Source organism: Ictalurus punctatus, chromosome 15 (genome assembly GCF_001660625.3).
Source record: "Ictalurus punctatus breed USDA103 chromosome 15, Coco_2.0, whole genome shotgun sequence".
Classification (NCBI taxonomy): Eukaryota; Metazoa; Chordata; class Actinopteri; order Siluriformes; family Ictaluridae; genus Ictalurus; species Ictalurus punctatus.
In genome coordinates this window covers 15,853,047-15,875,971 of record NC_030430.2, presented here as the reverse complement: position 1 = coordinate 15,875,971, position 22,925 = coordinate 15,853,047, and the positions used below count along the sequence as shown (strand labels likewise).

General features: G+C 38.8%; 3 protein-coding genes across 7 annotated transcripts in view; 2 read left to right on the top strand and 1 right to left on the bottom strand.

Moving 5' to 3' along the window:
• The window catches only part of sinup (siaz-interacting nuclear protein), a 219,251-nt gene that overhangs the window by 13,713 nt on the left and 182,613 nt on the right, over positions 1 to 22,925 (top strand). Inside the window, exon 1 of one of the 4 annotated variants that reach the window (XM_017488101.3) lies at positions 16,084 to 16,093. The exons of 2 other annotated variants lie outside the window; for them this stretch is intronic. The gene's annotated coding sequence lies outside the window, so the exon portion shown is untranslated. Of the gene's footprint in view, positions 1 to 16,083; positions 16,094 to 22,925 lie in introns of those variants that run through there. One more of the 4 variants, XM_053686199.1, reaches the window with a different exon arrangement.
• Positions 1,451 to 16,236, bottom strand: si:dkey-32e6.6 (extracellular matrix protein 2). 2 transcript variants are annotated; one of them, XM_047160579.2, is made up of 9 exons: positions 16,016 to 16,236; positions 14,100 to 14,152; positions 13,251 to 13,740; positions 13,010 to 13,125; positions 12,023 to 12,155; positions 11,161 to 11,318; positions 10,943 to 11,082; positions 3,308 to 3,634; positions 1,451 to 1,936 (listed from the first exon to the last, which is right to left on the bottom strand). In XM_047160579.2, exons 1-9 carry the CDS (start codon positions 16,173 to 16,175, stop codon positions 1,759 to 1,761), a joined length of 1,755 nt encoding a protein of 584 aa, XP_047016535.1. In that variant the 5' UTR covers positions 16,176 to 16,236; the 3' UTR covers positions 1,451 to 1,758. The 2 variants fall into 2 exon arrangements, with proteins under 2 accessions (XP_047016535.1, XP_017342827.1); XM_017487338.3 differs by having other exon boundaries at positions 13,251 to 13,737.
• tnnc1b (troponin C type 1b (slow)) lies at positions 20,045 to 22,894 on the top strand. Its single transcript, XM_017487341.2, has 6 exons — positions 20,045 to 20,257; positions 21,535 to 21,565; positions 21,707 to 21,853; positions 22,076 to 22,190; positions 22,285 to 22,421; positions 22,512 to 22,894. The coding sequence occupies exons 1-6, from the start codon at positions 20,234 to 20,236 to the stop codon at positions 22,541 to 22,543; spliced, it is 486 nt and encodes a 161-aa protein (XP_017342830.1). The 5' UTR covers positions 20,045 to 20,233; the 3' UTR covers positions 22,544 to 22,894.

Genomic DNA, 22,925 nt, shown 5'->3' with positions numbered 1-22,925 from the left:
GTGCCTTTTGCATCATAGATAGAGCTCTGACAATATTAGCTAGACACAAACCCTTTGGAACAAAGCCTGATTGAATGCAGATTGTGTTGACATTCATGTGAGGCAGAATGTCATCTCTGTGATGGGGACGTTTGTTGAACATTGAGCTGAAATGGCAAAAAAGCTACAACGCTTTTAGGGCTTTTTGGCCCATGTTCAGTGTTAAGTCACTTACCCTTTCAGCTGTCTTGTTTATAATTTTAAAAATAGCTTTGACAGTCATAAATGAGAATTTGGATAACTCATATCTTACAAGTGTCTGATCTTGGGTTTTGGTGAATTGGGACAGACAGGTAAATATTGAAATTATGATTCATGGAAAAGCACCCAGACCAGAGAGAAAATGAATTTTTTAAAAATGCACGTTCTGTGGGTTTTTAAAAGTTAGGCCTTCTCAATTTTTTGGTTAGGAAAAATGTGTTCGATCAAATGTTTACTGTAATAAATTGGTGTCTTGTTTATTTATGTATAGAACTGTCTAGAGTGGTTAGAAGAGAGAGGAGGCTTGCAGAGTAATTGAACCAGTATGAGGGAGAAGCAGGAGTATAAGCAGAGGAATGAGAGAGTCTAATAATGATGTAATAAACTCTGGGGAGACACAGGGGATTAGTGAAATCTGTGTCCTTGTACAAATCTCGCTGGTTTGGTTACCATCAAAATGTGGAAAGTGAGAAGGAGGAAGGGGAGGGACAAGCAAACAAGAAAAACATTGTATACTGGAGAAGTGAAATTGGCACAACCATGAAGATTAAGACGTGAAAGAAACGATTTGGACATTACACAGTGCAAGATTTAAGCTAATGACAAGTCAGAGAACATTGAAAACAGTGATCGCATAATGAACATAGCTGGCCAGGCATCATAGCTGTTGTGGGTTTTATATACTAAAGAAGAGCTCGGAAGGGTACCCAGCTTGGAGCTCAATGTCTGGAACTCATTTCTATTACAGAATTTCTTCTTCCATTTCTCCCCTGCTGCTCAAGGAGTAGAGCTGCTGTAAGAACATGGGTATTGTTTTCTGCCAATGGAGCAGCCACTTTGTTATAAAAGCAAGGTTTTTGAATTTGGTCCTCCTGAGGAAAGCCAAATAATCAATCCCAAAACACACACACCTTGTAACTTTGCAGTATTACTGCTGTAGACACACTTGACAGAGCTGCTTTCCGTTGGATTGCCCTACATAGATTCTACACTCATTCTATAATTCTCTAACCTCATAAGTTGCTTCTTTTGTGTAATCATTGTACCCTGTGTAGATTGTGTAGATTTATAATTATAACAATCATACATCTAATTTGTCATGTTTCCCAGATTTAAAAAAAAAAAAAAAAAAAAAGATCATGATGTTGATAATCATATTGGTCATAAGTGTAAATGCACAGTTATATTTAAGACACTTTACAGACATACAAACATTTAGCCAAAGAGTTGTATTATAAGTACTGATATGAACAAATATTAGAACAGCATTGGCATCTCTTCCAAAAAGAAAAGTTACTTTGTTATTAGAATCGAAGATACTGCAGTGGCATAAAGACTGGAATAAGCACACATCCAGAATACACAGAAAATAGCGCCAACAGTGTCTTAAGAAATACAGATAAATACCCTGAATCACGCCTTTGAATTAAATAGTTAAATAAACAATTCAAATGAGTGTGTGCTTTTAAACTCAACAGCAAGCAGATGAGATTTGAAAAGGTGCAATCTGCAGGACTTTTACACGATCTCATTATGAGTCTGCGGCTCCAGCACGACTCTCTGAAGGTCAGGGATGCAGGACAGAGCCTTTCGCGGGATCCTGTTCACGTCGAGGTAGTTGTTCTCCAGGTGAAGAGCCAACAGGGGAGACGAGTTAGTGAGAGCCATTTTACACACAGACTTCACTGGAACAGCACTGGAACACATCATTTATGTACAAGAGTTACATACATATAAATCTCTTACAGATATTTTAACATATATTATATATTTCATCATGTAAGAAAGATTTGAGTTCAAAATATAATATTGACCCTTTTGCGTAGTTGTAGAGCTGCACATTTCAGCATGGCTATATACTGCAGGGCTATGAAAACATTGTGTAGATTCTACTGTAGAGACCATAACTCTTGCTCACAATTACTGGCAGCCAGCCAAAGGAAACACTTTTTTTTCTCTAACTAGTCTGGAGTTTTCAGTGCTTTAGGTGGGGTATGATTACCATGACAAGGTAGAATAACCTAAACATGAGACAAGCTTATGGTTTTGAAATGCAAACCAGCTGCCGAAACCAGGTTCTGAAAAGCATGCTTAATGATGCAAGAGAGGGAAAGGATGTGAATAAATGGGAACAGGACCTCAATTTTTGGTAATCTGGGTTTTGTTTTAAGGAACATGGTCTCTACATGCTACATTGCGGAGCTATGCAAATTTCAGTGATGATTCTACAATGTACGATTTGAAGCTAGCATCATACAATAATTAACATTTCCTTATAGAAATAGTTTAATGATAAGTCAGATTTCTTTAATTCACCCCAAATGTAGTTGAACAAAATGTTTAGAAACGTTTGTTTCTTTTAATTTTATGTAGTAGGCATGTGGCTAATGTTCATAGAAACTAATGTAAGTCAATCTCACCCAAAAACATTTTCATAAATATATGCTCACACACAGTGAATATATGCTTCGATTTACCTTCAGTACTTAAGTAATGACACAAATTAATATTGAGGTTGTAGTGACGAACCGATTTACTTTTGTTCTTAATGTTTTAATTTAGTATCTTTGCCCACTAGGCCATGCTTTTCATTTCTGTTTAAAGATGTGGAAAGCAGTAAGTTATGCAGAGGACAATTCTGTTTCACTACAACATATCTGAAAATGAGAATATATCAAATTACCAATGTAATTAGATTTTTAGATTTTGCTGCTGCTACTGCGGAGGTTAGGTGACTAAAGATTGTATGACGCATGATTTGTGAGCTGATCGTTGACTGTTTTTTTTGTTTTGTTTTGTTTTTAAAATAAGGTTGAAAAAGACCAAATCTGTTCCTTTATACAAAATAGTTATGATTATAAAAACAAGTTTGATTTTTACATCGTGATGTACAGTTGTGAAGAGGCGCACTTTATAGGCAGAACTGTAAAATGAACACTTACATCAATAAATGAATCTACACAGCTTCTCTGGGTTTACTATCTTACTATCTGTGGGTATCTTACAGTGACAAGTCTGATTAAAGGCTGCTAATGGCTCATACAGCAGTGATTTTACTCACACTTACCTGATAAGATTGTGATCTAGCCGCAGCTGATGCAGGTTTCGGAAGTAACGAATATTTGGTGGGACCCTCTCCAACCTGTTGTTGTCCAGGAGGAGCTCCTCCAAAGTTTTGTAAGCTCCACGGAAGGCCTTCCCTAGCAGCCCATGTTCCAGTAGCTGGTTGTGAGAGAGGCGCAGTGATTGGAGGCCTGGCCGCATGTGGCTCAGGGTGTCAGGAGGGATGGCCTGGATGAAGTTGTGCTGTAGGGAGAGCTGTCGCAAAACTCTGGGCAAGTGAGCAGGTACCATGTTCAGCTGGTTGTGAGACAGGTCCAGATTCTTCAGATTTCTGAGTGTGTTTAAAAAGAACAAAATAGATTTATTATAGGCTGAAACAATATGTGTTAAGATTTCGACAAAGTAACCAGTAATTATAACACAGATAGACCTGTAATATTCAAACTTTGCTAAATCATCCATTGTTTTTCTTTTAGCTTACTGTTTGGGCCTGGTTTTGCATTCTCCACATGTTTGTGTGGACTTCCTGTGGGCTCGCTGGTTTTTCTCCCACCTCCCAAAAACATGCCTGTTGGTGAATTGGCTACCCTGATAGGTGTGAATGAGTGTGTGAATGTGTATGTGCGTGGTGTCCTTCTATGGCCAGGTTGTTCCAGTGTCCAGGGATAAGCACTGGATCCAGCATGACCCTGGCTAGAATAAAGTGGATAGTGAAGGTAAATGAATGTAGAAGGGTTTTAAAATTAAATAACCCGTAAGATGTTTTCATAAAAAACCAAGAGAAATTAGAATAGAGCATACAGATTTCATATGTGTCAATCATTGGTAGTTGTAGTCATCAATGATCGACACATATTGACACAACTCATGTTGAGTTGGTAATTTATACACATAAAGATGGGTGACATTAAAAAATTTTAAAACAAAGAATAGTAAGATGAGCTTACTAGATAAGTTGAGCTGGACATAGATTCTCTTGGAGGGATGAACATCATTTTTCTAAATGATATTCCTTATATTTGTGTTTTGATGGTGGTGGTAGAGGGCACTGTCTAACATGTCAGTCCAAAATCTCCCAAAGGTTTTTACCTGGGTTGAGATCTGGCAACTGTAAAGGCCAAAGAATATGATTTGCATACTATTCGTACTCATCAATGGGGGCACAATCACCTTGGAAGAGATCACTCTTATCAGGATAGAAATGTTTCAGCATATTAAGGTGACTGAGCAGAATAACTTTGTGTTGATTTGTAGTAATCCTTCTTCTCAAATGGCACAGGCAGTGCAAAACCTTGCCAACAAAAATGTCCTTCACGGTATAGCAAACCCACTAGTTTTCTCTTAATTTGCCGGCTTTATGTACACCTGAAATCTATTTCTTAGTGCAATTTAATGAGAACTGTGATTGCTAACAAGGACAGAACAAAGGTGTTTTTATTATTAATAATATAAGTACACCTAGGCCATAATTTTTACTATGTATATTTAACAAATTGATTAGTCACCTCTATTTACTGATTAGAACAGAAGTTTGTACATACATAAATGATCACCATCTTCACTGGAGAATGTACAAATGCTTTAAGCTTAAAGTAAAACTTCCAAAATTGTGTTTGTGTACAGTTATAAAGGATACTGCAAAAAAGAGAATGAAGCATTATTATAATGCTCTAGTGAGTGACACAATGCAAAACTGAATTTGATCTTCAGAATTAATGGATGCTTACTGAGTCAGATATTCTGGCGCTGGAATGGTGTTTTCAGCCAAAAGCAATCAATAAATTGGAGAAAGTCCAACGAGAAACAGAGATCTTACAATTACCATCAGATATGCAGATGCTCACCAGTGCCGGAGTTATATAACCAGGCTTACGCAACAGTGCATGCTGGCCAGGACAACCACTGTGCAGTCATGCAGAAGGCTTTATCCTGGCCATGTTTGCACTCTTAATTTCTGGATGTATGACACAGGCACATAAGCTCAGTGGGATTCTGCTGCTGTTGTATTCTATCAATTTACACATACAATTTTTGGCTAGATTTTTTTTTTTAATGATGGTGAGAGATATCTTTTTTAATATTTATGAATGTCTTTGACTTTTTCTGCCCGGGGTACTTTATGCAAATTATTATGAAATTGTATTGTGTGCTTTTACTAAGGTTAACTTGTGTTTTGAGCACTATTTCTGCATGTCCTTAAGTTTACCCCTACCAAAAAAAAATCTAACCACTATAATTCTTACTCATTAGGCAGAGAATGGGTCTTTCGGTTCATATATCGTAGTGCCACAACCCTCAGTATCCATCAAACCCCCCTTACATTCTGTTCCCAGCTCAAAGCTAACTAGAAACAAATGGAGCTCTCCTGGAGGTCCCCTTCTTGTTTCACACACACAAACACTAGCAAGCACACATTTGAGCGCACACACCACGTACAAACAAATCATCACCCCTGCAGAGTCCGGTGGGTCTTTCACCCACAAACTGTTCCAATTCCCACAGCATTAGTCCGAGGAGAATGGCAACACAACACATTACAGGAATGTTCCAGTGATTTTAAATCTTTATCAACTGCATCTGTTGGGTGTGTGCCATTACCTCGGACATACATTTTGACACAATTTCCTGTACCCCCCAAAAAGCAAAGTAACCCATTTATAATAGAAGGCCACTCAATAGGAGTTTATGCAAATTGCATATTTTCTAGATCAAATTTATTCAAGTCTTCAGTCAAAGGTATTTGAAAATTAGGCATTACATCTGGTCAGTTGATCCTTTATGGGACTACTTTTGCAGGAGGAAGAATCTGCAGTTACTAACAGTTGTTTGGGTCCTATTGTGCATAGATACCACAAAACCTTCTCTATTGCACCAGTATTAGAAAATGAATTCAAGAGAACAGCTTGAGACTTTGTCTCACATCTGTCTCATCCCAATTCATGTATCATTAGAGTGTGATGGTTGTATTTTTGAATTTGCATTATAAAGTAATTTTAAACCTTTATTGAGTTCGATATTTGCTGTTAGACTTGGTACATGGTAATTTTATCATTTATAATTTAATGAGGTTAAAATATGCTGTAGTATTCCTTTAAAATCTCTGGTCATGAATGGGTCATTGGTAACGGAAATGTGTTACGTCTCTGAGCAGCTGTTCTCTGATCTTATAAATATAGTATACCATAAAAAGAGCAGTACAGCAGCACATGGACTTTTAAGGGAACACTGCAAAAGCTGCAAACCCAGGTGCCAGGCTTTATAGGAGGGGCCATGTTTTTAAATATGCCTAAGTGTGCCTTTGGATGAAGCAAGAGCATTTCTTGTGTATTTCCTCAGTGGATTATACAGAGAACTCTTCTTGGGTGCACTAAAGAGTTAAAACTGGCAGAGCAGCTAATGAGGGAACATGTAAAGGTTGGTGGTGGTAATTAGACTGGCTTCACAGAGCAGAATTAAGGAGTCTATTCGGACTGACAGGTGCTCACAAGCAGAGAGAAGATGAAAGCAGTGAAAGTCTGAATTGGGGTAGATGCTCAAATTTACATAGAAATAATAGCACAGTGCTGTAGATGTTGGGTAGATCAGACACAGAAGCATCAAAAAGATTTTTTTTTTTTTTTAAAGGCATAGGTTAGTGGCACAAACATTAAGTGAACTGATAGTAAAGTTGTTAAGATAATTACCATGTACTGAGTGGCACTGTAAGATTATAGTTCTCTCCACTGAGAAACTCATAAAAGGTGCAGTAAAAATGGCTGCAACAACTGCAGCAAAAAATTACAATGATTATATCTACCCACTTCTGTCTTCTATGCAACACTACTCTCTTATTATTATTCTTTCTCTGGCACAGGCCCCATCAGCACACATTTATTTTCTTAACATAATAAAACTGTTTAAATATTAGACTTATTATTCAAATATGTACAGTAATACTTATTGGATCCTTAGAGCTTTTTGTATTCATAAATAGGCTGGCATTTGTTTTTGAGATTTAGACTGAACCTAATCAATTCAAGTGACCAGTCATATCGATTAATAACTATAAGAACTATAAGAAGATATAATAAATGAATTAATTGAGTTGTGATATCCTCTACTGATTGGCAGTGCTTGCCAATCCTTAATGTGCTTGCTCGTGCTTAATAATGAAATAGCCCTTGTCAATGAATACATCGCTTCCACTTTCTTAATCACCCATTGAAGCATCCACAAGTCACAGCCTGAAGGTCACAATCCTGTGTTTTCAGTCTTATCAGAAACACTCCATCTATTTGGCAGGTGAAAGAGGATCAGCAGTGCTGAGTGTTCTAGCTTTCACCTCAGTGGAGTCACTGAGTTATTTGTACAGTGTGACTGACCCTGGAGAGACACATATCACCTAGGGTTTGGGTTAGGATCTAGAGAGATTTTGTATGGAGGAATGGTCTCAGATCCCTTGCCATGTATTCTCCAACCTCATCAGGCATTATAGGAAAAGACTCAGAGCTGTAATCTTGCCAAAGGGAGGTGGCACAAAGTATTGACTAAAAATGTGCCAATAATTGTTGCACATCTATATTTAACAAATCATTTTTTTATAAACCTGTTTTGTGTGTGCAATTGTTTGAAATCCATGAGAGAACAGTATTTTTGTGAAATTTTTTGAACAAAATATCAAAAGGTTAAACAATAAAGACAATTTTTCACAGCCTTCTTTGCTTATATTTACCAAGGGTGCCAATATTAGTGGAGGGCACTGTACATAGGATGTAACCCCTGGATCTGAGACTCATCGCGGAGTGGTTATGAAGAAGCTCGTGAATATGATCTGTCATACGGTTGTATAACTCCGGTAAGTAGACGAATGTGAAATAACGCCGACTCGGTAAAGTGTAGCGAGACTCAAGGAGTTTTACCAGTCTGAGCAGAGTCTAAAGGATGTTCACCAATTAAATTATTAACTAGGTAAAAAATAAACAATGGATTCTGTGATACTCTAGCAATACTGCACTTTTATTGTAGTCATGGTGATATCTGGTTGATGTCCGCCATCTAGTGTTGTGCAAAAAAAATACACAAGTCGTCTTGACTTGGTATAAATGTTGCAGGTAGATGTCTGGACAAAGGATGTTCACTTTATTAACTAGATTAAAATAAGCAATGGATTCTGGGACTCTCTCTCTCTCTCTCTCTCTCTCTCTCTCTCTCTCTCTCTCTCTCAGTGCTGTGCTTTTAATATAGTGATGGTGACAGGCTATATGGTCAAAAGTATATGGACACCCGATCACTAAACAGTCCATTCCAAAAGCATTAATATGGAGTCACCCCATTTGTTGCTATAACAGTGACCACTCTTCTAAGAAGGCTTTCCACTAGATTTTGGACTCTGGCTTTGGGGATTGTGACCATTTACCTTCATGAGCTTGGACACTGACATTTTGCAAGAAGTCCTAAAGCAACGCTGGCATTTCAATTCATCTCAGAGGTGTTCAGTGGGGTTGAGGTCAGGCCACTCAAGTTTTTCTACTCCAACCTTAGTAAACCATGTCTTTATGGACCTTGCTTTGTGCACAGGAGCATTGCCATGCTGGAACATGTTTGGTCTCGTTAGTTCATAATGAAATGAATTCTTAATTCTACAGCGTACAGAGACATTCTAGACAATTGTGTGTTTCCAATTTTGTGGCAACAGTTTGGGGAAGAGTTGGGGAAGAGTCTTTATTGGTCACATACACATTATAGCACCGTGAAATAATTTTCTTCACATACCCCAGCATGCCAGGAAGTTGGGGTCAGAGCACAGGGTCAGCCATGATACGGCACCTTTGGGGCAGAGAGGGTTAAGGGCCTTGCTCAAGGGCCCAACAGTGGCAGCTGGGGTTTGAACCCCGACCTTCCGATCAGTAACCCAGAGCCTTAACTGCTAAGCCACCACTGTCCCCATACATGTGTTATGTTTAGGTGCCCACATACTTTTGGTCATATAGTGTACACGGTTGATGTTCGACATCTAGTGTAATATAAGAAAAATACATAAATCCTTTTGACTACCTTAAAAGGGTTCATTCATTCATCTTCAGTAAATACTCTATCCTGGTCAGGATCAAGGTGTATCTGGAGCCTATCCTAGGCACACTGGACATGAGGCAGGAATACACTCTGGATGAGACCCCAGTATATCACAGGGCACCACATACACACTTTCAAATGTGAACATGAGGAGAATATGCATAGACAGACAGTAACCCGAGCTCAGGGTTGAATCGGAAGACCATGGAGCTGTGATGCAGCAACACTACCTACCAACAGAGGTGGGTAGAGTAGCCAAAAATTTTACTTAAGTACAAGTAATACTAAAGCAATAATGTTAATAATTACAACTCCAATTCCAAAAAAGTTGTGTAAAATGTAAATAAAAACAGAATGCAATGATTTGCAAATCTCATAAAACCATATGTTATTCACAATAGAACATAGAAAAAATATCAAAAGCGTCCCAACTTTTTTGGAATTGGGGTTGTACTTGAGTAAGAGTAATAAAGTATCCAATGAGAAGACTACTCAAGTAGCAAGTTACTAGTTACTTCGGATCTGATTCGGAAAATCCTGAAATCCAGACTACATGGAGAACTGTAAGTCACACCTCTCCTTGAAAGAGTGTTTGTGTGTGTTAGTGTGTTTGTGTGTGTTAGTATGTTTGTTTGTGTGTGTGTGTGTGTGTGTGTGTGTGTGTGTGTGCGCGCCCTGCCTCCATCGACACACTTGTTTCATCCCCCTCTTCAGCCATTATCTTCCAAGACTGCAGCATATCACAAGACTTGAGACCTCATTATACATTATATAAACTAATTATTAAAACTACATAAAAATATATTCATTCATATTTAACAGTAACAGAGGAACGCCACAGAACATAGTGAAGTACAAGTCATTTCTGTGATTAAATATTAACTTGAGTAAGAGTATAAGGCCAGTTAAACCTACTCTTAAAAGTACTTTTATTTTCTTTAAAAAGTTACTTAAATAAATGTAACGAAAGTAAATATAGCACGTTACTACCCATCTCTGCCCACCTAAGCATTGTACTTCCCTCTATATATGTTACTACTTCAGAAGGATAATATTTGCATTTATTTTTTTTTCATAGAATCAATAATATTAAATGTCTTATTTGTGTAAATTAATCTTGAGCTGTCCATGTGGATTACTTTTCCCTATTATTGGATATTCATTAATCTAACAGATTTATACTGTTCATGCTTGCCATGAGTTCTGTATGAGATACCACTCTATAAAAGGGCACCACACATGCGCACTCGCACACTCATTCATCCCTATGGACAAGTTACCAATTTAGCCAATTTACCTATTGGCATATTTTTGGAAGGTGTGAAAAAAACTAAAGTGCACAGAGGAAACCCGCACAGACACATGGGAAAACATGCAAAAACTTCACACAGACTGTAGCTTGAGCTCAGGTTGGAACCCCAGACCCAGGACCTGTGAGGTAGTAACACTACCTGCTATATTATTGTATATGTGGGGGAAAAAGTGCACTTTTTCCTGATCGTACATGTCAAATAGACATGAATACTCTTCTCTACTACTGTGAATGTAAAAACTGTAGCTTAAGAAATAAAAGGTATATGTAACTCACGGCAGGTCAATCCAGGCTCCAGGGTAGAAACTGGTGTCACTCAGGAAGTTGTGACTCAGATCCAGGGCTGTCAAGTGGACGGAGTTTTTCAGAACACTTTCCTGCACCTCCACTAGCTGATTGTGCGGCAGCCTCAGATCCTGTCAAAACAAACACACACACAATGTTAGAATAGAAAGTATTATAAATTAATCCATAAAATATCGGCAGGAGCTGACCTCTAGAGATGCGGGCAGTCCAGATGGAATGGAGGTGAAGCGGTTGTTGTCTAGTCTCAAGTGCTTGAGCGTGGTGAGGTGCTCAAAGGCCAAGGGCTCAACACTGCCCTCCCACAGGATGTTTCCTGCCAGCTCTAAGTGGAGCAATTTGGACAAACCTACAGAAAATTCAAAGGACATTCTGAGACAAAACTCATAAATATCCTATCCTTTTTTTTTTTTTTTTTTTTTTTTAAAGTTGCTCTAAACTTGTTCTAATGAATTTTAAACAACACAGTTGAATGCTTGATTGTAATTGGCCTGATTTTATATAACAGCTCAGCTCAGACTGTAGTTCTAGCTGAAAGGTTTATATTAATGTGCTCGTTCTAATGCATTACATTTTCCATAGTAACAAGTTTCACAGGGACTTGTATGGCGGACGCTCCACATAAATGAATTTAAAAACATCAAATCTTTGATATGGTTATGTTTTCTGTGAGGAGAAGTTTGTTTAGCATTTTTGGAAGGAGTTTCCACTGTCAGTATTTTGTTGGAGTAAAGATATAACACTATGTTTTCAGACACAGAAAAGCCTTCAGGATGGAGGGCTTTGTGGGTTTTCAGTAACAAGACAAGTTGCTTTTTTTTTTTGTCTTATTAACTTAAAGCAAGAGAAAAGAGAGATGCTGGTGAGGGGAAAACTGTTTAGAATAAAACTCTTTGGTACTTGCTGTTATTGGAAAATAATCAACTTTGGCTTGGCCATCACACCACCCCGTGATTGATGTTTTCTCTTTAACAGCAACTCCATCATGTTTTATTCCTTACATCTCAATATTTACTACATATTTTAAATTAAGACAAAACCATCAGGCCAAACCTTCAAGGTTGTGGGAAAGCACTTGGTTTATCTTGTTGTCATTGATTCTCAGCTCCTCCAGAGATCCTGGCAGATGTGGGATTGTTTCTAGACCATTGGCATCAAGAATCAGCGTTCTTAGGTTTGTCAGATTCTGTTAAGGATAAATAAAGAGAGGACATTTGCGAATAACCGCAGAGTACAGCTGTGGATTATGTGTTTTACATGCTTAAACACCATCTTTTAATCATGATGCTAAATTAATCTGACTGTATTTCCAGGAAAACCACCAAATGAGTACTCTTGGTTTTTCAGGAACTCTTGTAGTGGTAGGATATTTTAAGCTAAAAGCCTTCTTTTTAAACCCTGCCATCAGTGGAGTCCAATAGCACCCTGTCTGAGTAAAGCTACCAATCTCCTGGCCCTTTACTGGTGGCACATAAGGATTGGACACTGTAAGATATGACCTCATTTCCTCCGCTTTGAGAGCAATTGCTCCTCCAGGAGACACTATACAGAGACAGTACTCTGTTGAATGCTAACGTTTCTTATAGGCATTTACTCAATGTATCTCACAGGTTTTCTGCAAGTCTCAGAGAAACAAATAATTACTCTGGGGGAAAACTGTGCTCAGCTGAGAAATAATGTAGGTGTCCTTTGATGAGATAAGATATCTGTACTGAATGCAAAAAGGAAATATATGATTGTAATGCATCTTGTATAAGAACGTTTTGTAACATCACATGTGCTGCATAACTGTCCTACATCCCGCTTAATCTGACAAGTGCTTGTGGTATGTCAATGTAGTATATTCAAGTAGTGCCTAAAGTTCAATCCATGACTGATTAAATGAATTTTATTTTTCAGCAGGATGTGACTTGCAGCAACACAAGAACCCTGACATTTTGTCTCTGGCTCTATTATGATACTTGTTTCATTTTTATTGATAAAAAGAATGCTGCCTGTGAAAGATTAACTGTTATAATATGTTAGGAAGGTATAGAACACCATGAAGAAGTCAGGGTTGATAGAGGAGTCATCCAGAAGGTTCCTGCTCAAGTCGACTACTTCCAGATTGGGCAGACCAGAGAAAGCTTCAGAAGGTAATGTGGTAAAGTTGTTTCCTGTGACAGAGATGAAAAGACAAATATATGTTTTAACTGAAGAACTGTTTTTTTTGTTGTTGTTGTTGGTCTTGAAGATGTCACCGGACAGTTGTTTAGACTCTACATTCTTCCTCTAAACTCACCAGATAAGTCAAGTGTAGTGATGTTTAGGTCGGTGATGATGGGAAGTTCAGCAATGCCAGCATCTGCACAGGAAATCTCAGTTCCATTCACTTGGCAACCTTCTGGTAGCAATTCTGCAGTACTGTTACCAGCTGCCTCAATCTCCTCTTCCTCTGCCTGTTCTTCCTCCCCTCCTTCATTTTCTTCTTCTTCTCCTCCTTCTTCTCCTCCTTCTCCCCCTTCTTCTCCTCCTTCTTCCTCTTCTTCCTCTTCTTCCTCTTCTTCCTCTTCTTCCTCTTCTTCATCATCATCATCTTCTTCATCTTCATCTTCATCATCTTCTTCTTGTTTTTTCTTTTTCGCTGGCTCATTACCCTGGTCAAGAAGGCGCTTCTTTTCATTACCGAGCTCATGCAGTACCGTGCTCAGTTTACCTGAAATTCCGTCTCTCATTTTCAAGATGGAATTTAGCTCCACCCACGCGGCCAGGGTCCGCCCCAGATCTGGCTGCTGACAGAAACATGGAGCCCATCATTAGATATAAATATACAGAAATGACTGTACTTGGCACAAACATACAAAGACTAAATGTAGTGGGTAAATACGAGAGCCCAAAAAATGAGCAGTGCCAATTTGTGAGATGAAAAACTACAGTAGAAGATAAAAATAGCCAGTACGCTCATTATAATGGGGCACACCTACTGAGCTGACCGCAAAACGAGGCGTGTAATGTACATGTAACTGCATATACATGTACAGTAAAGTAATTGAAACATCTTGGTTTTGCTATTTCTTCCCATTTAATGATAGTTTAAGAAGTAAAAAATGAGTCTGTTGGTCCTCAAATGTTTTCATGGACCCAGGCTCACCTGTGTGTCCTTAGCTTTGCCTTTTTTTGGTTTCTCGGCTGCCCTCTTCTCCCCTAGGAACAAAAACTTGAGTTAAGACACTGCCTCAAACAGCAAAATGCTAACTAAATTGTACATAGACCATTGCTCCAGAATTATTGGCATCTTTTTTCAATAAAAAAAAGGATATTACAAATGTATTTGTGGTTAATTAACTTAATCCCACATTGAAAATATGAGAAATCTAAATTAATTAAATTGAAGTAAATTTATTCTAAGAAAATAAAAACCCCATATCAAAAAAATATATTTTTAATAAAATGACATCACAATTATTTGCACTCCTGCATTTAGTGCTTTGTGCAATCTCCCTTTGCCAACATAGTACAGTGTTCCCCTATAATGCTTAATGAGATTGGAGAATACATAGCAAGGAATCAGAGATCGCTCCTCAGTACTGAAGCTCTCCAGATCCTACTCTCTTCTGGACTTTACTCTTCTCCTTTTTACCCATCTTTACCAAGAGTGCCAATGATTGTGGAGCTGACTGTACCTAAGCCAAGACCATGGCACTTGGCAGAACTGAATGCTACATTTTTATACATCTTAATTAACCGAAACCCTCTGTTATCCCCCAGAGGGACAAAACATAAAACACATAATGTTCTCTTTTTTTCTCAGTGTGTAGAGGACCTAAAACAGAAAATTGTGGGACACCACTTTCAACTTGGAAGAGTTGGAAGAATATTCACTAAGGCTAACAAATTGATAATGATCTGTCAAGTAAGATCTACCTTTTTTTTTTTTAACAAATCAAAAAAGAATAAATACTTTAGCATAATACATGTTTCCAAAAAAGCTGATTCATCATCCTCTATATCCTTATCTTCCTACTACAATTTTGCTGATATATATATATATATATATATATATATATATATATATATATATATATATATATATATATATATATTAGTCAGTAAAAAAGAAATGTCCTCTGCTTTTATTTCCAGCAAATTTCTTAAGATGTGTAAATATTTGTATTAACATAAAAAGATCCAACAACTGAGACATAAACTGAACAAGTTTCACAGACATTTGACAAATAGAAATGGAATAATGAGTCGCTGAACAAGGGGGGTTGTCAATATTAAAAGTAACAGTCAGTATGTGGTGTGGCCTCCAGCTGCTTTAAGTACTACAGTGCATCTCATTCTCATGAACTGCACCAGATTTGTCAGTTCTTGCTGTGAGATGTTACTCCACTCTTCCACCAAGGCATTTGCAAGTTCTCGATCACTTCTGGGGGAGACACATGGTTGCATGTAATTTTCCACTGCGAGGACAATCAGCTGTCCTTCCTGTCTCCCTGTAGCACTGTCTCAGGCGTCTTACATTACTGACATTGCAGTTCATTGCTCTGGCCACATCTGCAGTCCTCATGCCTCCCTGCAGCAGGCCTATGGACTCTAGTCATCTTTCTTCTGGTGTTTTTCAGAGTCAGTAGAAAGGTCTTAAGTTAATTTATACTATATATATATATATATATATATATATATATATATATATATATATATATATATATATATATATATATATAAATATTATAGTGTCTTAAGTTATTGTGACTGTGACTGTAATTGCTACCGCCTATAAACTGCTATTGTCTGTGGACTGTTCCACAGATGCATGTGCAATAATTGTTTATGGTTCATTGAACAAGAATAAAGAACATTGTTTAAACTCTTTCCGATAAAGATCTGTAAAGCTACACATACACACACACACACACACACACACACACACACACACACACACACACATATATATATATATATATTTGTCAATTGAAGCTGTAGAGAAATCCAAAGGTGTCAATGTATGTAGTTAGATATCAGACACCTGCACCATTAGAGCATCATTAGAGCATGACTTACTTGAATATTCCACTGCTGTCTTCACTTCTGGAGTGTTTCTCACATCAGTACTTGTCCCATTCTCAGTAATCTTTCCCAGTGCATTTGGAGGATCTGCTTCCACAGCCAAAGCTCCTACACATACCCCTACACAGATACACAATATCCACGCTGACTGCATGGTGCTGATTTACTCTGTGCTCTAACACTCAGCGTGATGGTCTCACTCAGAGTGCACCTGATGGCTGCCCTCTTAAAGAGTCAGCTGGAGGAAGAGGAGAGCCCAGGAGGAGGGGGTTAATCATGTACAAGGAACACCCTTGCCTGGAACCCTCCCTTTTTCAGAAACATCATCCCCTCTTTTACGCATTCAGTGGTTAAGCTTTGTTTGCGTACTGAAACATTTTTAGAATGAGACGGTGAAGGCGCACGCCAGAGAGAGGGAGAGAGAGGACACAGCAGGACAGGGAGAAAGGCAGACAGTGGTATTAGCCATGTCAAGCCTGCCAGAGTGACACAGCTTCACACTTTGTAACACTTATGATAGACAAATTGGTAAAATAAGAAAACAAGTGTGAAAACAGGGAGTGGACTGGCTGACACTTCCACGTCTGTCTCCAGCTCTGTATGGCACAAGGCCAATGGCATGTAGGTCTGAAAAGAAGAAGGACAGGGGCCAAAAAGAAAGACAGTGCTAAGTAAACCAGAAAGTAAAAAGAGTGAGACAGATACACCTATGGCGTGTCTCTCCAGATACTACCCAGTGTACAAAAAGTTTCTGTTTTAGTGCTATTTTTAATTGTTTTTATTACAATTGTAAAGTATCGCTACTAACCAATATCAGCTTTATAGATGTTATTTAGTTATTACTGTATATTAATATGTCTAATTGACAGGTCACTAAATGAAATAAGGAATAAACCATGACGGGGCATGCTGTAAAGGACAATAACACACGAAGGGGTGGTGTAATACAGCCTGACACAAAATAGACAAAACTTTAAGTTGTCCGTTGGAGAATGTAACCGGTTTATCATACAGTGCTATTGAATTCCCTAATCTGATCGGTCAGAAGGTGTTGGTTAATTTTCTGTAAGAGCATGGCACTGACAATAGCGCTGACTGTAATTTAAATCACTCATTCCGACACATTATCATTTCTATAGTAACAAACCATTTTCAAGAACATGTATGGTGAATGCTCCACACAGGAACTAACTTTATTATGGACGTTCCACAAAATTAAATGCAACTACATATGGTTAAGGGCGCACGGTGGTTTAGTGGTTAGCACATTAGCCTCACACCTCCAGGGTCCGGGGTTTGAGTTCCGCTGGGGCCCATGCGTGTGCGGAGTTTGCATGTTCTCCCCGTGCTGCGGGGGTTTCCTCCGGGTACTCCGGTTTTCTCCCCCAGTCCAAAGACATGCATGCTAGGCTGATTGGCGTGACTAAAGTGTCCGTAGTGTATGAATGGGTGTGTGAGTGTGTATGTGATTGTGCCCTGCGATGGGCTGGCACCCTGTCCAGGGTGTACCCCGCCCTGTGCCCGATGTTCCCTGGGATAGGCTCCAGGTTCCCCTGCGACCCTGAAGAAGGAGTAAGCGGTATAGAAGATGGATGGACATATGGTAAAAGTATCATGCACTGTTCTTTAATCAATTAAAAACTGGACTTTTGGACAAATGAACAGACTTCAGGATGGATGTGCAACTTTGGGGCCCTCCACTTCACTTCACTTCACGTCACATTACCTTAGCTTCCATTATTTGCCTATAACCACAACTCCCCTTCACGTTTTATTCCTTCCTTAATCTAATGCTCAAAGGTTTCATTTAGATTCAGAGTTTTAAATGTACATTTTGACACAGTGTGAATGGTTTGGATTCTGTGGGAGGAAAGTTCAGGAATAAAAAGCTGTACTGAATGTGGCTTCAGTAAATAAATTCAATGGTAGAAATTTACCCAGTGGGCTTAATATTTGAACAGTTGGTTAATGCTAATAAAAAGTACCCTGTTTTGAGATCATAAGATGTTAAGGTAAAACTATGACAGGATGACTGTAAGGTCTCTCTCACACACAGACACAAACGCATGAGGGGTGACAGCATGGGGGAATGCTGACCACAAAGAATCACTGTAGAGTGAGAGATAGCCCACTGACTCCATTAATGTTTGCTAAGACGGACAGAGGCTACAACATGGACTACAACTATATATTGTTTATATAGCAAGTACATGATTTTCCCAGCCTCTTCAAGCTATTTTTTTGAACATTTAATAACCTGTCAAAGTTTTAATGCTCACGTCAGAAAGCATGTAAGTTAGAGATTTGCAGTGGCAATCTGTTCAAACCACTGGACAGCCAACAAACAACTGAACATGACCACAAAGCCATGTGGCCAACTTAATTATTTACAATAACAGGCTTCTCCTCTTAGGTTTGCTGGAAATTATGGTTTATGACCGTGCTCCGTTTAAGTTCTTGTGTAAATATTAAAATGTGGGAGAACAAAATATGCAAACATATCGAGGTCAAGCTTAATGTGTGTGATCTTCCAGCTTTTTTCTCAAATTAGTTGCGGTGAGAAAGTACAAGTTTCCAGCAAGGAGTGTGCTCATGTAAATCTGAGATGGATTTTTATCCTGAGTCAGTCTCCAAACAAACATAGCCTAGGAACAAGTACAAACCTTGTAATTTTAAACTGACAACCCACATAGACTCCTTTTCTCTCTCTAATATGTGTGTGTGTGTGTGTGTGTGTGTGTGTGTGTGTGTGTGTGTGTGTGTGTCTACATTGAAATAACCCTCTTCACCTGCTACCCTCCTCCAGGGCCCCCCGGCTCATGTTCTCCCTCTAAGGTCTATGTTGCCAGATTTGTTATAACCCCTGACTATTGAGCTATAGTCAACACCCAAAAGTACCATCTTTTTACCTAGCTATTCACTTTAAAGCATAATAATCCATAACTATTCTAAAGTGTTCTTTTGTAACTGTGTTGAAAATAATACAAGGCATACAGTTACAAGAGGGAGGACAGAAATTTGGATGCCATCATGACCTGGATGCTTTCAGTATTAGCCTAAAAAGGCCTTGGCTTGGTAAATATAATGCTTCAAAGTTATGGTTTTGGGCACTAAGGGAATTGGGCAGGTTTGGTTTTTTTAAACAGTTCTTGAGCTGAAAACAGACCATTTAATCTGCCAACTGTGAGTGAGGTGGCCATGGTTAGTACAGGCAGGGTGTGGAGAGAACATGGGTACCTAATACTGCCAGAAACACATCGGCATGTTCGCATGCTGGGGAGTGTAGGTTACTAGCTCGACGTTCTACAAAGTGGCAATGCAAAGGACACATGAATGCTAAAGACTGAGATAATATAATATACATTTACCAATGTAAACATGGGTTAAGACAATGTACACTGGGTTTTTGTAATGCATTTGGTTTAGCACTCAAGGTTCAGCGATAGAAAGCCAGTGCTTGTTAAGGCCAAAGGGCACCAGAGCAGCTGCATGAGTAATGACATTAGAGCTGTGACACTCACCCGGTCCACCCCAACACAGCTATATTATCTGCATTCAAATCCACATAGTGCCATACAAAACAGTATGTGAAAACATAAGACCATTATAGATTGCTGAGTTATTAGCAATGATTTGTTACTATGTAGTGCATCCATATGTGATTATGGATAGAGAATATATAGACTGCATTAACAACAGGTGTGAAAATAACAGTGGCATAGCAGTTTGACAAAGGCCTGGCTTTTTATGGCCATTTCTTTGTTCAGGCGTCTTCTCTTAGAGGCCGACTGCTCTTCCCTCAGTGATTGGCAAATGCAGGTGACCAGAGGTTAAGTTTAGAGCTTGATATGGGCCTGCAGGCTGGACAGCCACGGGGAGCAACACCAAGGACTAATTGTCATAACTGACGTTCTCCTGCCTGTTGTCTCTGACATTCCTCCTCTATTAATAGCCTGTTCCATCCCTAAGCCCATTCTCTCTTGCCCCTTTTCTTTTCCTATCCACCTCTCTCTCTCTCAGATAGGAAAGAGGGAGTGACAGCAGACTTTTGTCTTTTCTGAGACACCCATTCCAGGCATAAAGGCCAGAGAAGGTGGCCCTGGGACTCTTTGTCCTCTGTCCACAGTGCTGTGAGGAGTACTGGATTACCTGACAGAGACCATCATAGAGAACTACACAGTTTGAGGAAGGGAGTCACAACTCAGGACAGCCATGGATGATGTATATAAAGCAGCGGTAAGCGATTGTTATGGGTTAAAGGAATCTAGATTCTTTTTGAAATGAAAAAGAATGAACCAGTCTGAGCAACACAACCCTTGATGATGCACCATTTCATAGTCTAAAACGGTGTTAAACATTGATATTCTGAACCCTTTCTATATAAAAAAAAGAGGGTCCCGGAGTGCACAGTGTACATTTTGAAAGATGGATGAAGTGAAACCTAACACTGTACTCAATCTAAATCCAGCACTCAAGGTTAACCTAAACATTTGGGGTCAGTAGTAAAGCCAATCAGCTTTTTTTTTTTTTTTTTTGTCATTTATTGATTTTCAGTGTCAAGGTTATAATGCTAAACAGAACTAAATATTGTACAGAAATTCTGTAGGGCTCAGACTAATTCATTAACTTGAAATAGAAGTAACAGATACTGAACCAGAATGAACATGAAGTTCTAACAGCAGAATTAAAAAGACTCTTTCCTGCTAGCATGGGAACATACACCTTAAATAAGAGCGAAAACAAGATGGTGTGATAGAATACGTTGATGATAAATATTCAGATTAACATGATAATATAATAAAATATTCACTCTTAAAAAAATAATTCTAACATCCCAAAGAACAGGTTCTCACCTCTTTTCCAGGAGAACTCTGTGTAATATACATTTTACTGTTTTCCCTGCTCTAACACACCCACTTATCTCAGGAAGGGCTATTAATTAGCTAATTAGTTGAACCAGCTGTGTTGGGAGCAGGGAAAACACTAAAATTTACAGGACAGGCGATACCCCAAGACCAGGGTTAGGAACCTGTGTCCTAAATGGTTTGTGTACCCTTGGAAGAACCTCCTATGTATAACGCTACCACAGAGCATTTCCTTATAGACTATTCAAAGAACCCAGGGTTAGGATTTCTTTCCTAACCTACAACAGTCATGTCAGTGCACATTAAAGGCTTGTGGCCTGATTCTCACTTCAGGCAATTAAGTTAAAATTTTAATATTACACAAATAAACCAGTGCCAAGTAAAACATTACATGGAAGCTAAAAATATCATACAATAGCTGGTGAATGAGTGGAGGGTCAGAAGGGTGGGGTTACTGAGATTAACAGTGGGTTGTGTCTGGTGTCCAGTGTCTAGGTGTTAGCTTAGATGTCAAAAATAAAATCATGACTTACATGCATAAAGAATAGAACCTGCTCAGTATCTGAGGAATATCTTTGTCATGACATACTGTATCAGTTTACTGTTTAGCTACTGAGCATTCACTTGTTTATTTCTTTTATACAACAGGTCGAGAATTTAACAGAGGAACAAAAAAATGGTAAAACATTATTCTCTATTGTAAATGACTATAGGCTTTGTTCTCAGTTTAGATCTGGTGTCTTAACAACCCCACTCTAAAATGCTAGCAGGTTGTGTGAGCTGTAAGTCATGTGCATGCGTGTTGACATGTCGCTGGCAGAGTTCCGCGCTGCCTTTGACATCTTCGTGCAGGACGCTGAGGATGGCTGCATTAGCACTAAGGAGTTGGGGAAGGTGATGAGGATGCTGGGGCAGAACCCCACACAAGAAGAACTGCAGGAGATGGTGGACGAAGTCGATGAGGATGGTATGCCAACCACTGACATATTTTGGGTCTATTTGATGCATTGAATGCATTTAAACTACACCACAAAATAAGGCTCTGTAATTAAAGATCTAACGTTCCAAAATAGCAAACAGCTCTTCCAAGTAAAGAAACCCCAAGTAGAGCTGTAGTCCTACAACTTCTTGTTAAAGCAGAATTTAATATCACATTTCATGAATATGGTGGCTGTGTGTATTTGTGTAGGTAGCGGGACAGTGGACTTTGATGAGTTCTTGGTCATGATGGTGCGCTGCATGAAAGAGGAGAGTAAAGGAAAATCCGAGGAGGAACTGGCCGAGGTCTTCCGCATGTTTGACAAGTAAGGAACATAATGACTTCATCACAGCTTCAACAGCTGCAGTTTGTTTTTTGTAGTTTAGTACACCAAGTAATTAACCTTCTCTCTCTCAAAGAAATGGAGACGGTTACATTGACCTAGAAGAGCTAAAGAACATGCTAGAATCAACAGGCGAGGCCATTACTGAAGATGACATTGAGGAACTCATGAAGGATGGGGACAAAAACAATGATGGCAAAATTGACTATGATGGTAGGTGAAAACTCAACATTTCTTAGAGCTGCCAAAACAAACGACACATTAAAGTTAGCTCATCGTACATATTCCTTCTCAAACCTACAGAGTTTTTGGACTTTATGAAGGGTGTGGAATAAAAATCCTGCCTAGCTGAAGACCCCAGACTCAACAGCCCCATGCATCACCTCATCATTCCCTGTCCTGAAGCTGGTACATCACCACAGGGTCCCCAAAACCTGTAACCTGGCAAGCATGCAAACTCATGTTTTGTTATGTTTTTTTTTTTTGTTTAAACAAAACACTCTTGCAAGACATGTAAATAATTTGCATTACCACCCATCATGTATTGGTTCTGAATGCCCACCAATAATCGTATCTTTCAACTTACCCTAATCAAAACAACTTTGAGAAAAACCCTGTAGTCTGTTCTTTGTAATCTAAAAGAGCCAGTGTTGTCTGGAATAAAATGGAGACTTGGACTTAAAACATTTGGGTGACTAGGGTGTAGAATGTTGGCTA